The following is a 14,801-nucleotide window of genomic DNA, read 5'->3' as shown; positions in this document are numbered from 1 at the left end:
AAGAACCGACGTCTGGGACTGTCGGTTCCTCCACCCTAGGCTTTGCTGCTTTATCTTTGCGTTTTTTAGCCGAAGCCGGTGTCGGAGCATCCGGCGGCATTTTATAATTACAACGCTTCCCAAACACTAACCTGGCACAGTCTAACCTTCTCTTAATAGTGCGTTTGTTAAATCTAGCACAAGAGCGGCATCCAACAACGTCGTGCTCAGGCCCTAAACAAGGTATACACAAAGTATGGTAATCCCTATGAGGTATCTGTTTCCCACAAGAAATACAGTTATTCACTTTTTCTGACATCCGGTTAAATACTGAGGCAAGAAAAAACCAAAATATTCCCCAACGGGGTACTTAGCCAACTTTGATTCGGTCTGAAACTCTGACTTCAGAAACTTTCAGAACGCCAACCTGCACTCGCAAAATTGCTTCTGCAACGGACCATGCGGCAAAAAAGACTGAGGATATGACGTCGGTCATGCGCATTAGTACCCTGACGTACTGACGTCAGTCTAATGCGCCCTGACCGACGTCAGCCATATACTTTGGTATTCGGGCCGACTGGACAGCGGACTACCCCAATAGTTAGGACTGCAGCAATGTGGAATGAAGAACATCTTAAGATTTTCCAACCCTCTAAATCAACTTCACCCTCCAATACTTTCAACATTGCATCATTAAATAACACCATCATCTCCCCATCTCCACACAGCAAACTCTTAGGTGTCGAAATTGATTACAGCTTAAAATTTGACATTCATATCTCACAAACAGTTAAAAAAGTACACAAAAAATTAGGAATATTATATAAGAACAAACAGTACTTCACCAAAATACTAAAGCTACCATTGCCCAATCCCACTTAATCTCTACACTGCTACATGCAACTCCCATACAAATCTAAAAAGATCAGAGCTGGCAAAACTTAAATTATAACAAAATCATCAGATTCAATACAAACTCACCAGCTACAGCCCACCATTGTGTAGTGCTCAAGCAACTCAACTGGCTAGAGCTCCCTCACCTCCTTCATTACATCCAGTTAACTATTGCCCATAAAATATTCTATGAACCTGAAAAAATACCTGCCTTACAAATTTTACTTTACAACCCTATGCCACCAACAATCACCATATAAAACTATTGGGAAGCAAGTAATATCTTCCAAGTAATTCAATGTTTTCACCGAAAAGGTAGATGAAGTGTAGACCTGCTTCCTAAATCTGTCCAATGCACATGGCTTCCTGTTAGGTGGATGGGCAAAGTACTTCTGCTCAGAGAGCTCCTTCTTAGTGGCTGCCGCTAAGTTGATCTTAGTTGGGGTTGATCTTTAGGAGCTACTAAAAACTTATCAGGCTTTTTGAGGATAGGTTCAGCAGCAGCTGGTTCTTTCCACACCCGGGATGAGATCAGGTCTATCATCTCATCAGTGGGAGGAACCACCCAAAAAGTAGATTGGCCAGAACTGAACATGGATTCTTCCAGAGAAGGTAATTGGGTATTTGGAAAAACCTGCACCCCCCCCCACCTAAGAAGTTCGAGAATCTCTCTGAATGAGACATCCTCGGGGTGGGGGGGAGATCTAGGGGAACCTTCTCCCTCATCAAGATCAGTGTTAGTGGTTGGGGATTCCTCAGAGGAATCTAAATGCCTCCTCTTACATTTAGGTTTCCAGTAAACATCTCCTGCAGGATGTTCAAGAGAGGACTCAGAAACAGATATAGTGTCACTTGAGAGAACAGGCTCAAAGCTTTCAGAAATTGTCTATCCCAAAGGTACAAAGAGCAGGCCTCGACCCATGGGGAATCCTCTGGAGAATGGTTGGATCTACTTCTGAGAGGGCAGCTCCCTCTTTAGGCAGAGACGGTACTCTCTCAAAAGCCTCGAACAACGAGCTTGAGACAGATCTAGGGAACCCAGTTGCAGCAACAAACTCCCAAATGTAACTCAATCCTGGAAGCCGTTCAACTGGGATCAAAGCCTTTCACCAGAGGAGAACTATTAAGCACTGATGCTACTAAAGGGAGGAAAGGATCTAAAGACCACAGATTTAATCCCATCCTATCACAGTCAGTGCTGGCAGTACAGCTCCAAGACTCAGATGGCTTCAAATGCACCAGAGCCAGCTTTGTCACAGACCATATCAGAGTCATGAAAGAGTGCGACCTTGCTCTGATGCAGACCTACCCTAGGTAATGGTCACAACCAAAGACTTCTCAGATCAGAAAGGGAACCATTAAAGATGAGAAGAGATATTCCTTCTGGATCCTTCAGCACCAGGACTACCCTCCAGCTAGATATGGGTCCGAAGGAAATGCCTCATCATCCTGTCTGTGTCAGTTTTGATGAGGTTCTAAGAATACTTTGAGGACCTCAAAGAAGGAAAAGAAAGGGGGCCTAAAGGGATTAAGAGATCTGTCCTGTAGAATAAGGACTGGAGCCTAGGGGCAAATAGGCTCCATTCAAAATCTAGGTGGTGTTACGGATCCAATAACTGTCGGATCCAAAAGTAGCACTGGCTCCAAGGGGTTAGAGATCTTTGTTGGAGAAGCCAACAAAGCTGTCAGATTCAGATATCTCTTTTTTGATATTACAGATTTGTCTTTCTCCTTGTCCCTCTACATCTCTTTTTCTTTTTCCCTGGACTTGTCCGGCATCTTGAAGGATGAAGAAGGGAAAGAAGCAGCAGCTGCAGACTTCCCAGAACTTGAGTTTTTTTTCTCATGTGGTGCACTGTAGGACACTTTAGAATAAGCTTGCTCCTCCTCTCAACTATGGCTTTTTGTTCAAAGGCTTCTCAAATTGAACATGTGGAAGGTCCCAAGAAATGAATGCATTTCTTGTGTGCATCTGAGTTTGGTAAATTGGGGGAACAAGACATCCACTTGTCTTCATACTGGAGCTCCCCTTGATCTCCTGGACACAGCGTGATCTTTGAGATTTGCTCTTTTCCTGGGTTTTCTTTTTTTTTTAGCTTACTGGCATTGGCATTTTGTGAGCCAACATTTCAATAAGGAGATGAAAGAACATGTAGAAGGCACCCTTAAGCTTTGAACACTGGCTGGTCACTGGGGTGAGTCCCAAATACCTTAGGCTGCTGCAACAGTGGTCTAAATCTTGAACATCAGTCTTAACTTCGCATTTCTGCAAAGTTAAATGTGTCTTTTTTACGCTGGGGCACTGTCTAGTGCTTCCTGACAGCATTTTTCTGTTTGAGATCACAAACATAAGAACAAAATCTGCTGTCCAAATGTTAAGAGGTAGAAATGGACAGAATGGATTGACCAAAAGATCATCTGTTTCTAGAGCCCATTTTACTAAACATGCTAAAGTTAACATATCATAAGCAGAATGATTCAAATCCAGAAGCAATGAACATTCAAAATCATTAGGTCTCTTGTCACAGGTATGTAAAATAAATATAGAAGACATTAGCAAACAGATACTTGCCTCCAATGCTAACGCCTACCCAAAACGCATACATCAGGAAGGAAGACAGTTCACCAATCGTAAGACTAGCACTATCCATAAGTAATCCTCCCTTATACAAAACGGAGAGCACCATCAAGTTCCCAGAAAGTCCAGTCTGTTGAAAAAGACAAATTTGTTAGAAATAATTTGCAAACATTAAAATAAAAATAATTTGCAAAACAGAAAGGAAGTCTGCATGCATTTTACTCCACACTATCTTCAGGAAAGATACGCACACATTCAGTGCAACCACCACTCAACCACGCAGATTTCAAATGTGTAAACAGAGTATTCTATAACCTTGGATTATAAACCAAAGTTCTAATTCTTGCTGTGCACAAAATGCTTACTAATGATCCACAACCCATAGAAGGAAAACACAGATAAAAGAGAATGAATGACTGAATTACATAAGTGGCACAATCACTGTAGCAACAACTTGTAAAACAGCATTTACGAAGAGCCTGAATCAAGTTCAAAAACAGTATGACATCAGATAATGGATTGATGAGAATATTTTACTGGAGACTGTCAAATATGAAGTTAGCCTTTGAAATAGTTTATTTTGAAAACAAATCATTATCTTAAAAAAAGCATCCAGTTCTACAGTAGAGACATATATGACTTAATGCAACTCCCAAAACAGTATTTAAAGCTTTAAAGTATTGCAATTATCTGTTTGTGAATAACATAACAAAACTGTTAAAGAAATTATCCTCAACTGCTCTTCATGTTTGCACACATGAACATAAAAACACTCCCTTCATCCACATTACACTTGTGTATGCAAGTACACATATTTGTACATCACACACACAGGCTCAGACCTCCCAACTGTCCATATGTTTGCAGACTGTCCTGATTTTTGCCTTAAATTTTTGTCTGTTCCTCATAAAATTTTGATTTTCTGACAAATCACTGGCTAATTATTGAATAATGAATTCTGAAAATGATAACAGACATTTGAATTTCATATTTCATACCCTTCAGAAAATTAAAAAAAAAATGAACAAGCACAGAAATCTGTCTAGTTCCAACCTCACCAACACAAGTGCTGAGGAAAAAATAAAAAACAGAAAAACTAGTAGTCTAAAAACTTTGCTAATGAGCTCAGTCACAATAACTTTCAAAAATCATTAAACCCAGGTAGTGTTCCAAAGCATCAAGCCTTTATTTGTCATGGACAAGCGATCCTCAGTAACAAAAAAAAAATCAGAAATACTTTACAATGTTAAACATATCCGCTTGTATACATTTAGCTGTAGGTGTGGAAAATATACATATTGTTTAATTGTAAACCAGCCTATTCCAGGCAAACAACAAACAGGGTCACAAGAGTGCTTATAAAAAAGAAAAGTTGTGTAAAATCTTACCATAACCATAGATGTCCTTCTCTTCCATGTTGCAGTATTCTGCATATGGGTTTACCCCTCAGTCTCGCATATGTACAGCCAGAATCCAAAAGCTTTCAGTCCCGCTGTGATGCATCAGACGTGGACGAGTGTTCGTGGGCCATAAAGGTGACGTTGGCACGCACCAGCCCTCAGAACAGTAGCCCAGTCAGAGCCAGTCCTCTAAGGGCAATGTCATGTCATTGCAATCCAGAAAGCGAAGTTCTTAGCTGACAAGATGGGAAGGAGGGTGAGAAGGAATACTGCAACATGGAAGAGAAGGACAATTAAATGCACATGTTCCTGTGAAATGTAAATTCTACCTAGCCTAGCTCCATTTTTCTATCTTGGGGAATATGTACATTCACTCCTAACGTCTAGCACTGAATTCACATCTTCCACGCCAAATCTTTTCATAAACGTCTTCAAACATTTACCCTCCTTTGTTATATTTTCCCTTCTGGGCCCCCCAGACAAATCTTCACTGTTGCAGATCAAATTCCACTTCCCACCTATAAGTAATATTCCTTGCTGAAAGCTGATTATTTCTCTCAGAATTTTCTTAAGTTCCATTATAACAGTTTTCAGTGGAATATAAATACATGCCATTGTATATGTGTAATCCTTTGCCCTTGGCAGTAGCCCCTTAGTATGCCATAACAGAATTGTACCCACAACCACCACTGTACTTAACTGAGGCTCCTACAAAAAAGTTATGTTCACCATTTCACACACAAACTGAACAAAACAACTCGTACCCTCTTAACTAGACAATTTCTTCCTCACATTTCCAGAAACAATTCTTATCCCCTTACCTCTAGACCTACCTGCTGCTCCTTCAGAGATGGACTGAACAGATAACAGGGTATGCAGTCTCAGCATGCCAGTACCCCTACCCCAGGCCAAAATAGATCATGTCTGCTGTATACCATCTCTACAAGCCCACCAGCATCTACCTCTGTGCCCAATCCAATGTCCTACAACCTTCCCTACTATAATTCTCTGCCCTGTATCCCTTAGCCTTAACTTGGTCTCCAAACCTTACTCTTCTCCTCGCCCATTATTTCATTCCCCTCAATATCTACTGAAATAGTGCCCACAGACTACATATCTGATGGTATACAAATCTCTCCACCATATACACATACATCCTTGCACCCAGTAACTAGGCCATGATAGTCAGTCAAGTGCTTCAAATCTGCCCTCACTAAACATCTATAATTTTAAGACATTAAGCTGGGAAGCAACTCCCATTGGTGATATCTTACATCCCCCTAACCCATCACTTCTGAACTGTGAAAACACTAATAAAAAAGGCTTTTGCCTTCAGCAAACAAATGCTACAATCCCGCTATTACTTAAAGTTTCTTGATACCTCTCATCCTACAATAAATGTAACCAGCTGCCACTCTAATCATTAAACAATAAATAACTCAGATAAACTGCCTCTCCCCTTTCCATCGTTAGTTAATCTCTAACCATTGCTGTGATGCAGCTGGAGCCACTGTTCAAGAATGTCTCTCAAGGAAGTACTGCAGTGCAAGCAGTTGCTTATTGCCAAGGAGGCCTGCTCTCCAAACAATATATTTATAAAATCTGTACATCTGACTTTAAATGCATCATGTTATAACACAAATATTCATACAAGCCCTTCATCACTCAGTACTATATAGGTGGGTCCTCACTGTTCAGTAACATCCTCTTCTGGACTACTATAAAAACGTGCTGCTGCCATGTAGTCCTATCATCTGTACATTGTTACCCACAAAGTTTATGTGAACACAATGTTTATTTAACACTGCAGTAGTATACAACCATATGACGCATATTATTTTACAAAAGCATTCAAAACCATGAGTGCATACCCAAAACAAATGCACAAAAGTACAGTTTTGTACCTACCATAAATGTAGATGTTCGAGTGTATACCCTGCTGCAGTCATCATACTTGGGTTATCCTGCCGTCAGGCGGTCCCGCAGTCGGCCCGAATTCCAAAGTCTTGGTCCGGTGTCAGTTACTGTTGCTTCTGCCCTGACGTCAGAGTGCCAGGGGTATATGAGAGGCATCCAACGCCATTTTCTTCAGTTTTTCTTGCCCCAGATGTCAGGTGCCCCCTCCCATATGGTGGTCAGTATAGTACCAATAATAAAAAGTGTAGCATAAACACAAAATCTCTCCAGCTATAAGCAAATACACCACAAAGGTTGTAACAGATTTAAAGGTTTTGAAAGGTCTTAGTTAGGTCAGAGGGGATGGAGGGAGGGTAACCTGGACTGCAGCAGGGTATACACTCGAACATCTACATTTATGGTAGGTAAAAAACTGTACTATGTTCATCGTGTTACCCTGCTGCAGTCATCACACTTGGGTAGAATCCCAAAGCTAAGGATGGGAGGTGGAGTCAAACAGGATTAGAGGAGGCTAGAAGGCCCTGCAAAACTGCAGTGGCGAAGCCAGTGCTAGTCTTAGAGTAAAGTGGTAAGTGGTAATGTTTGGTGAAGGTGTGTACTGAACTCCAAGTTGCAGCTTCCAGAATATCCTTGGTTGGCACCCCCCTGAGGAAGGCTGTAGATGTAGCTGCTGCCCTGGTAGAGTGGGGCCTTATGCTAGCAGGAACTGGTTTTCCATGGTGGGTGTAGCAAAAACGTATGCAATGTCCTATCAATTTGGAAATGGTCTGTTTTGAGATAGCCTTTCCTTGTGATGCTGTAGCATAGGATACAAAAAGCTGGTCAGATTTTCTGAAAACCTTAGTTTTATCCAAGTAGTAACGTAGCTGCCTGTGAATGTCCAAGGAATGTAGGAGTCTTTCTCCTTTGTTCTGTGGATTTGGAAAGAAGGTGGGTAAATGGATGGTTTGATTTAGAGCCACACTGGATACCACCTTAGGCATAAAGGAGGGGTTAGTTCGTAGAGAAACTCTGTCTTGATGAAATATGAGGAAGGGCTCTACTGCCATTACTGCCTGAAGCTCTGAAACTCTTTTCGCTGAAGTAACTGCTAGCAGGAGGGCAATCTTCCATGATATAAACTTTAAATTATCTGAGAAAGCTGGCTCAAAAGGAGGTAGCATAATTTTTTCCAGAACAAAGTTGAGGTCCCAAGTAGGTGTTGGTGCTCTCCTGGGAGGCCTAATGTTTACGGCCCCTCTGAGAAACTGCCTTAGTAGTGGATGTGAAAATAAGGGCGGATCTGTGTTGTAGTGAGCTGAAATAGCTGAGGCATGGATTTTAATAGATGAAAAGGAAAGCCCTTTGTGTATAATCTCAGTTAAATATTGCAGAATCTGAGGTTTGTCAGGCTGAAGGGTATTTTGGCCTTTAGCTTGGTTCCAGGCGCAAAACCTTTTCCATTTGTCTGAGTAGGCTTTCCTGGTGCTGGGCCTCCTGGCCTCCAGGATAACATCCATAACAGCTTGTGAGAGAGGAGCTGGCTGGTTGCTTAGGTGATTTGCCATGCAGCCAAGTTTAAGGTTTTGAGCTGGCTGTGTAGAATCTGATTGTCCTGTTGTGTGAGCAGATGGGTAATTTGTGGTAGAATCCATGGTGGGCCCTGTGCTATATTCCTTAATAGTGGGTACCAGTGCTGGCGTGGCCAGTCTGGGGAAATGAGTATCATTTGGGGTCTCTCCATCCTGACTTTCAGCAGCACCTTTGCGAGAAAGGGTAATGGAGGAAAGGCATATACTGTCAGCATTTTCCAACTGAATGAGAGTGCGTCCACTTTCCAAGCTTGATGGTGAAAAGTCCTTGTGCAAAATTTTGTTAGTTGATAGTTTTGGGGGCTGGCAAACAGGTCTATGTCTGGGAGCCCCCATTTTTGAGTTATCATTGCAAATACTTGTGGATCCAGTTTCCACTCGTGGGGATCCATGATGTTTCTGCTTAGGTCGTCTGCCAATGTGTTCTTTTTTCCTGGCAGGAATTGAGCTTGTAATTGAACTTGATAAGCCAGTGCTGTGTTCCACAAGGTCATTGCTTGCCTGCATTGAGGGTAGGAGTGTGTACCCCCTTGCTTGTTTATGTACCACATTACTGTGGTGTTGTCTGTCCTTATGATAAGCTGTCCTGGATGTAAGACGTCCTTGAAGGCTGTCAGAGCATTTTGTCCAGCTAGCATTTCTTTTTGATTGATGTGCAGATTCCTTTGATATGCAGTCCATATGTCTTGAATGCACTGTCCTGCCATGTATGCCCCCCAGGCATAGTCCGATGCATCTGTTGTCATAGTTTGCCTGGCTGAGGGTAAGGTGAAAGGCTGACCCTTGTTGAGGTGACATGCCTGTGACCACCATAGAAACTCCTGTTGAAGACAGGGAATGAGAGGTACCATTGTTTCCAAGCTGTGGCTGTGTTGAGTCCATACGCTTTTTAGGTACCATTGTAATTTCCTCATATGCAGTTTTGCAAATGGTATTAGTAGTATGCAAGATGCCATGTAGCCCAAGGCCTGCAGAATTTTTCTTGCAGGGAGTTAGGTCTTTGTTGCCATTGCTCTGAAGTATTGAGTTAATTGCAGTTGTTTGTCTGGCGTCAGATAAGCCATCTGGGCCATTGTATTCAAGCTGGCACCCAGGAACGTCATATTTTGTGAGGGCACTAGTTTTGATTTCTTTTCATTTACTGTGTACCCTAGGCAACTTAGAAGATGTTTTACAAAAGCCAGGTGTTGTAAGAGAATGTCCTTGCTTTCTGCTTGGATGAGGCAGTCGTCCAGGTATGGGTATATCTGAATTTCTCTTTGTCGGCAGTATGTAATTACTGGTGCCAGGCATTTTGTGAAGACTCTGGGCGCAGTAGATAAGCCAAAGGGCAGTGCAGAGAATTGGTAATGGGTTGAACCTGCAATGAAACGGAGGTATCTTCTGCAATTTTGCCTGATAGGGACATGCAGGTATGCCTCCTTGAGGTCCAACGTTACTAGCAAAACTTTCTTGCCCAACATGGGAAGAAGCTGCTGTAGTGTTAGCATCTTGAATTTGGGTACTTGCAAGAAGGTGTTTAAAATTGAAAGGTCCAGAATGGGTCTCCAAGCTTTGTCCTTTCTGGGCACTAGAAAGAGCCTTGAGTAAAATCCTTGGCCTTGCTCCTGTGTAGGTACCAGTTGAATTGCTCTCATGTCCATGAGAGCTGTAATTTGTTTTTGTGCCTCTGCCCATTGATTTTGTGGCAGGTTTGGCATTCCTTTTATCCTTGGCAAGGTGTGGAAATGGAATCTGTATCCTTGTGAGATAATGTCTAGGACCCATTTGTCCTTTGTGACGATGTGCCAGTTGTCTGCAATTGTCTGCAAAAAGTGCAAATTTTCCTCCCAAGGGAGCTGCCAAGAGTGTTTTGCTTGGCAGTTTGAGGTTTAAGTCATTGTGTTTGCCTTCTAGTAGTTTGGGACCTGTCTTCTCCTCCCTTCTGTGTTGCAGTGCCCCATTGGCGAGGTTTGTAAGGGATTTGTGCTTGTCCTCTGCCCCTCGGGCGCCTGTATTTACCCCTCTGTGGTCTGTCAGAAGCTGGAAAGGACCAAGTTTTTGTTGGCCAATTTCTGCTGAAGCGTGGGGGCTGTACCTGTAAGAAATCTTTGACCGTTTGTATAGATTTTGCCTTATCCTCCATTTTCTTTAAAACCTCCTCTGCTTTAACCCCAAATAAGACATCCTGTTGTAAGGGTGCATCTAGTAACTTTGCTTTAACATGATCAGGCAGAGATTGTTCCTTTAACCAAGCATGTCCACGTATAACAGACCCAGTAACAGCTGCTCTAGAGGAAGCTTCCAAGACATCAAAACCACATTGTAAAGTATGTTTGCCCACCTGTTCATCTGCATGCAACAGATCCTGCATTTCCTTGAATTCAGACTGTTGAGGGTGCGTGCCCATCTTCTGTTTTATTTGAGACATTAGGAATTGCTGGTATTTAAGCATGTGAAATTGACAATTTAGTGCTCTCATAGCTAGAGTAGCTGAGGTGTAAACCTTCTTCCCCCACCTATCTAGTGCTCTGGAGTCCCTTTCGGAGGGTTTGTGTAAGTCAAGCACTCTATAGTATCTATCTGGTTTGGCGGGAGCAGGAGGCACAGAATCTGGATTTAGACTAGATTCTAAGAAAACATCATCCACAATGTCTAAAACTGGGGGGATAGCAAGTGGTCTGTGCTGGGGGAGTAAAAGAAACTCTCGGAGCCTTTTCTTTGAGTCAGAGTAGTCCTGACCTTCCCAGTGGTAATGTTCCCTCATGGTATGTATGGTTTCCCCAAAGGAATAATCTTCAGGGGGAGAAGCTGAGGGAATGGAGTCTTCAGCATCAGAATCTTCATAAGTGGGAAAGGAGTAATCCTGTTCCTCAGAGGAGCCTGAGGAAACAGACACTTGATCAGAGGAGGCATAATCCTCCTCTTGTCTAGGCCTTTTGTCGGGGGGGGGGTTGGGAACCTCTGATCAAAGAAATTAAATCTTCAGCCATTTTAAGCATCTGCTTCTTAGGCATAGGGCCTTGACCCGGAGACTGAAGTGTAGTCTTTTTTGGTTTTACAGGAGTCTTGAGCTTAGCATAAGATTTTATGGTGAGAGTAGTCGGTCTAAAGACACCTTCAGAAACCGAAGGTGTTTCTACAGCACCGGCTTCTCCTACTGGAATGTCGTCGGTAGGGCCTAAAGAAAATGGCTGCGTCGGCCTAGAACTCTCTGCTGGAGAATCCGAAGTGGTCTGGGAATCCAATTCAGCGGTAGCCAGGGGCTGCGTAGGTGCCTCACTGAAAACCGGCGACCAGCCCAGCTGAGGGCTCAGAGTCTGGCTTGGATCTAGGCTGCCTGTCTTTATCTTTGCGTTTTTTTATGCACGCCGGTAGTCGGTTGCTCCGACGGTTTCGTGTAATTAAATTTCCTACCGAAGTAGTGACATGCAAAAATCAAAGCGTCGCTTTATAGTTCGCTTATTGAACCTAGCACAAAACTGACAACCAGTGACGTTGTGGTCAGGGCTTAGGCAAGGTATACAAAAAGAAAGAAAGTCCTTATGAGATATTTGCTTCCCACAAGAAATGCAACTGTTAACTTTTTCTGACATCGGACTGAGGCAAGAAAAGGTTCCCCAACGGGGTACTTAGCTTTGACGACTTCGGACTGAAACTCGATTTGAAAATCTCAGGTGTCGGCCGACCGGCACTTGCGAACTGCTTCTGCTTTGGGCACCGTGCGGCAAGAAAGACTGAAGAAAACGGCGTCGGATGCCTCTCATATACCCCTGGCACTCTGACGTCAGGGAAGAAGAGACAGCAACCGACTTCGGGCCGACTACTGGACCGCCTGATGGCAGTATAACCCAAGTGTGATGACTGCAGCAGGGTAACATGATGAACATCTCACCCACACTGCTTCAATTTCTGTAATGTATCCAAGCCCTTCTAAAAAGGAAAACACACACACACACACATATATATATATATATATATATATATATATATACACACAATATTACTTTTTCAAAACATTTAGTCCTAAGGAAGCCTAAAGACACCATACATTGGTCATTGTTAATTAAATAAGAAAAAATAACCAAACTTCTTAACATGCAGAATTTATTTCAAAGCTCTGAAACCCATCCCAAAAATGCTGGTGCCTGCGCTGTGGGATATCTTTATGTGTAAAAACACAGATGTAGTACATTTTTCAAATAATTTATTCTGAGCTTCCCGGTTGCCTGACTAGGTCACCTGTGACTACGAGACCTTGGACTGCTTCTAAAAACATGCGTGGACCTGCAAAGCTAAGTATTTTTTTTGCAGTTGCTTTAACTATCTCAGTGTTAACACTTTTGTGCTGCATTTATTGATTTGTTTGAATTGATCATCGTTTTTCAGCCTGCGTGCGCTTAAAAAAATGCCACCTGTTTGTTACAGTACTGCTGCTCTTAGGTCCTTTTAACAGTATTCTGACATTTCCTAACCTCCTCTGATACTGCAAAAGCTGTTCTGAGTTTGCCAAAACATTTCCAAGTTTTTCTGTCTTTATAAAAAGTTCTACATTTGCACACTTTTTCTGTACTTGTGAACATTTTTCAGGGTTTGTGAAATTACTTCCAAGGATTCCTGATACTGCAGGAGTTCCGCCTTTTCTTATAAAGCATTTGTTACTCCACTTGGGCTCAAAACCAGTTTATTCTACATTAAGGGGGTTTTTCTGCACTCTGGTGGGAGCAGGGTGCTTATTCAACCCATCCAAGTTGGAGGCCCATGTTGGGGGCCTCTGTCTTACCAAGATTGCAGACACCTGTAAGCTGGGAGAAGTCACTGAATCCCCAAATGATGCTGACATCCTAAAAACAAGCCTAAAAATGACAAACTACTTGTGCCAAAGCCACGGTCTGTGTAAAATGTGTAATCATACCCTTCAGTAAATTATAATATTGTTAGGACACCCCTAAAAGCAGACCCAATGGTGAGGGACCTAACAGCATAGATAGATATCAACTTAAAGTTTGACCACCATGTAGTAACTGTAATGAGGAAATTCTTCTGTGTGGCTCAACTTATAAGTAAAGGCATGGCATCAAGCTCAAAGGAAGTCACAGTGCCATTGTACTCAGCCCTCATCATGCCCATAATAGAGTACAATGTTCCCTTCTGCAAATACTTAACCAGGCATTTACATCAACTGGAGTGGCCCCAGGGGTTTCTCACTAAAAATACAAAGCCTAAGACATTTTTTGCAGACCGACTAAAGGCTCTATCCCTTTACTCCATCTCATATAGTTTATTCGAGGGGAATTTATGCTTGACCTGTAAGGTATTCTCTGATCCAGCTCTGATGAAAATGTTACATATTTGCAAGAAAATCTATACCATGGTTACATTAGCCATGGGCTGGAACCTTATTTGGGATTCTAACAGAACTTACCGGGGAGTCAGATTCACATCCCAAAGGCTACCCTCATCTATGGGATAAACTTCCCATCCTCGTAAAACAAAGCCCACCACTCAGTCTCTTCAAAAAACAAATGTGGATAAATGGATAGGGAATCGAAAATTCACTCTAGGAGTACTGCCCACATCCCTTATGGACAGAAGCAGTTTGTAAAATGACTCAAGGTTCCAACACGCAAAGACCCAACACCTTAACACTCCCCCTTCCCATATCTGAGGAATTAAGATGTAATATTGTCATATCCCGAGTGTTACTGGCTAGGCTTGTAAAGGCTCTTGTGCCATTAGACCAGTAATCACCTATGAATAACCAGTCTCACAGGCACTTCTCGTTGCCACAAACTGGCTATTGTCCATTTTCATTACACAGGTGTCAGACACTTCCTTCTCTTATCTTCCCGAATGCTCATGTTTCTTGCTCATATTTGAAAAATTACCTTATCTATGGATACGCAAATTTGATCTCAGATTTCCCTACTCTTCCACAGTCCTCAAACCAGTCATCATGAATGGACTACTCCTCTACCACCCAACCTCCAGAATATGTTGACATGTACAGAAATAGATACAAAAGAAGAAAAATATGCAAACTCAAGAAAGATGCTCCACCATACCAGAAGTCAAAACCTTAGTCGCATATCAGTAACTTGAGTGCCAGTTCCAAGTCTCTCTCTTTAACCAGAGTAAACAACTTCTGACCCAGCAGGTAATCAAGCCAATATCATTGTTGTCTATCTCACTCGGCCATGCTCTCACATTCTGTTCAAACTCATCTTGCTTTTTCACCATTGCATTTTTTTTCACCCTTTCCCATTTTCAATCTATTCCACTTTGCAGACCATATGGCCATACTATATTCATCCTCCTTCAGAGAGGAGTGGTCTCTTACTGTATCAAATAGTAAGGCTCCCACCACAACTTCACCCATGCCCAATAACACACAGTGGCCACTATTAGCTGCAACAGATCCTTGAATCACTGGTAGCTCTGTCACACTTCAGGCAGCATTTACTCTTTCCATGGCAGCAAAGT

The 14,801-nt window shown here is 42.4% G+C and overlaps 1 protein-coding gene across 1 annotated transcript in view; it reads right to left on the bottom strand.

Annotated features, from left to right (window-relative positions):
• Positions 1 to 14,801, bottom strand: part of ABCB10 (ATP binding cassette subfamily B member 10) — a 690,016-nt gene that overhangs the window by 397,697 nt on the left and 277,518 nt on the right. The window contains exon 5 of the mRNA XM_044076125.1: positions 3,446 to 3,581. Coding sequence (XP_043932060.1) covers positions 3,446 to 3,581 — 136 coding nt within the window. The remainder of the gene's footprint in view (positions 1 to 3,445; positions 3,582 to 14,801) is intronic.

Source organism: Protopterus annectens, chromosome 1.part1 (genome assembly GCF_019279795.1).
Source record: "Protopterus annectens isolate FY-2018-M chromosome 1.part1, PAN1.0, whole genome shotgun sequence".
Taxonomy (NCBI): domain Eukaryota; kingdom Metazoa; phylum Chordata; order Ceratodontiformes; family Protopteridae; genus Protopterus; species Protopterus annectens.
This window is presented reverse-complemented; position numbering and strand designations above follow the sequence as displayed.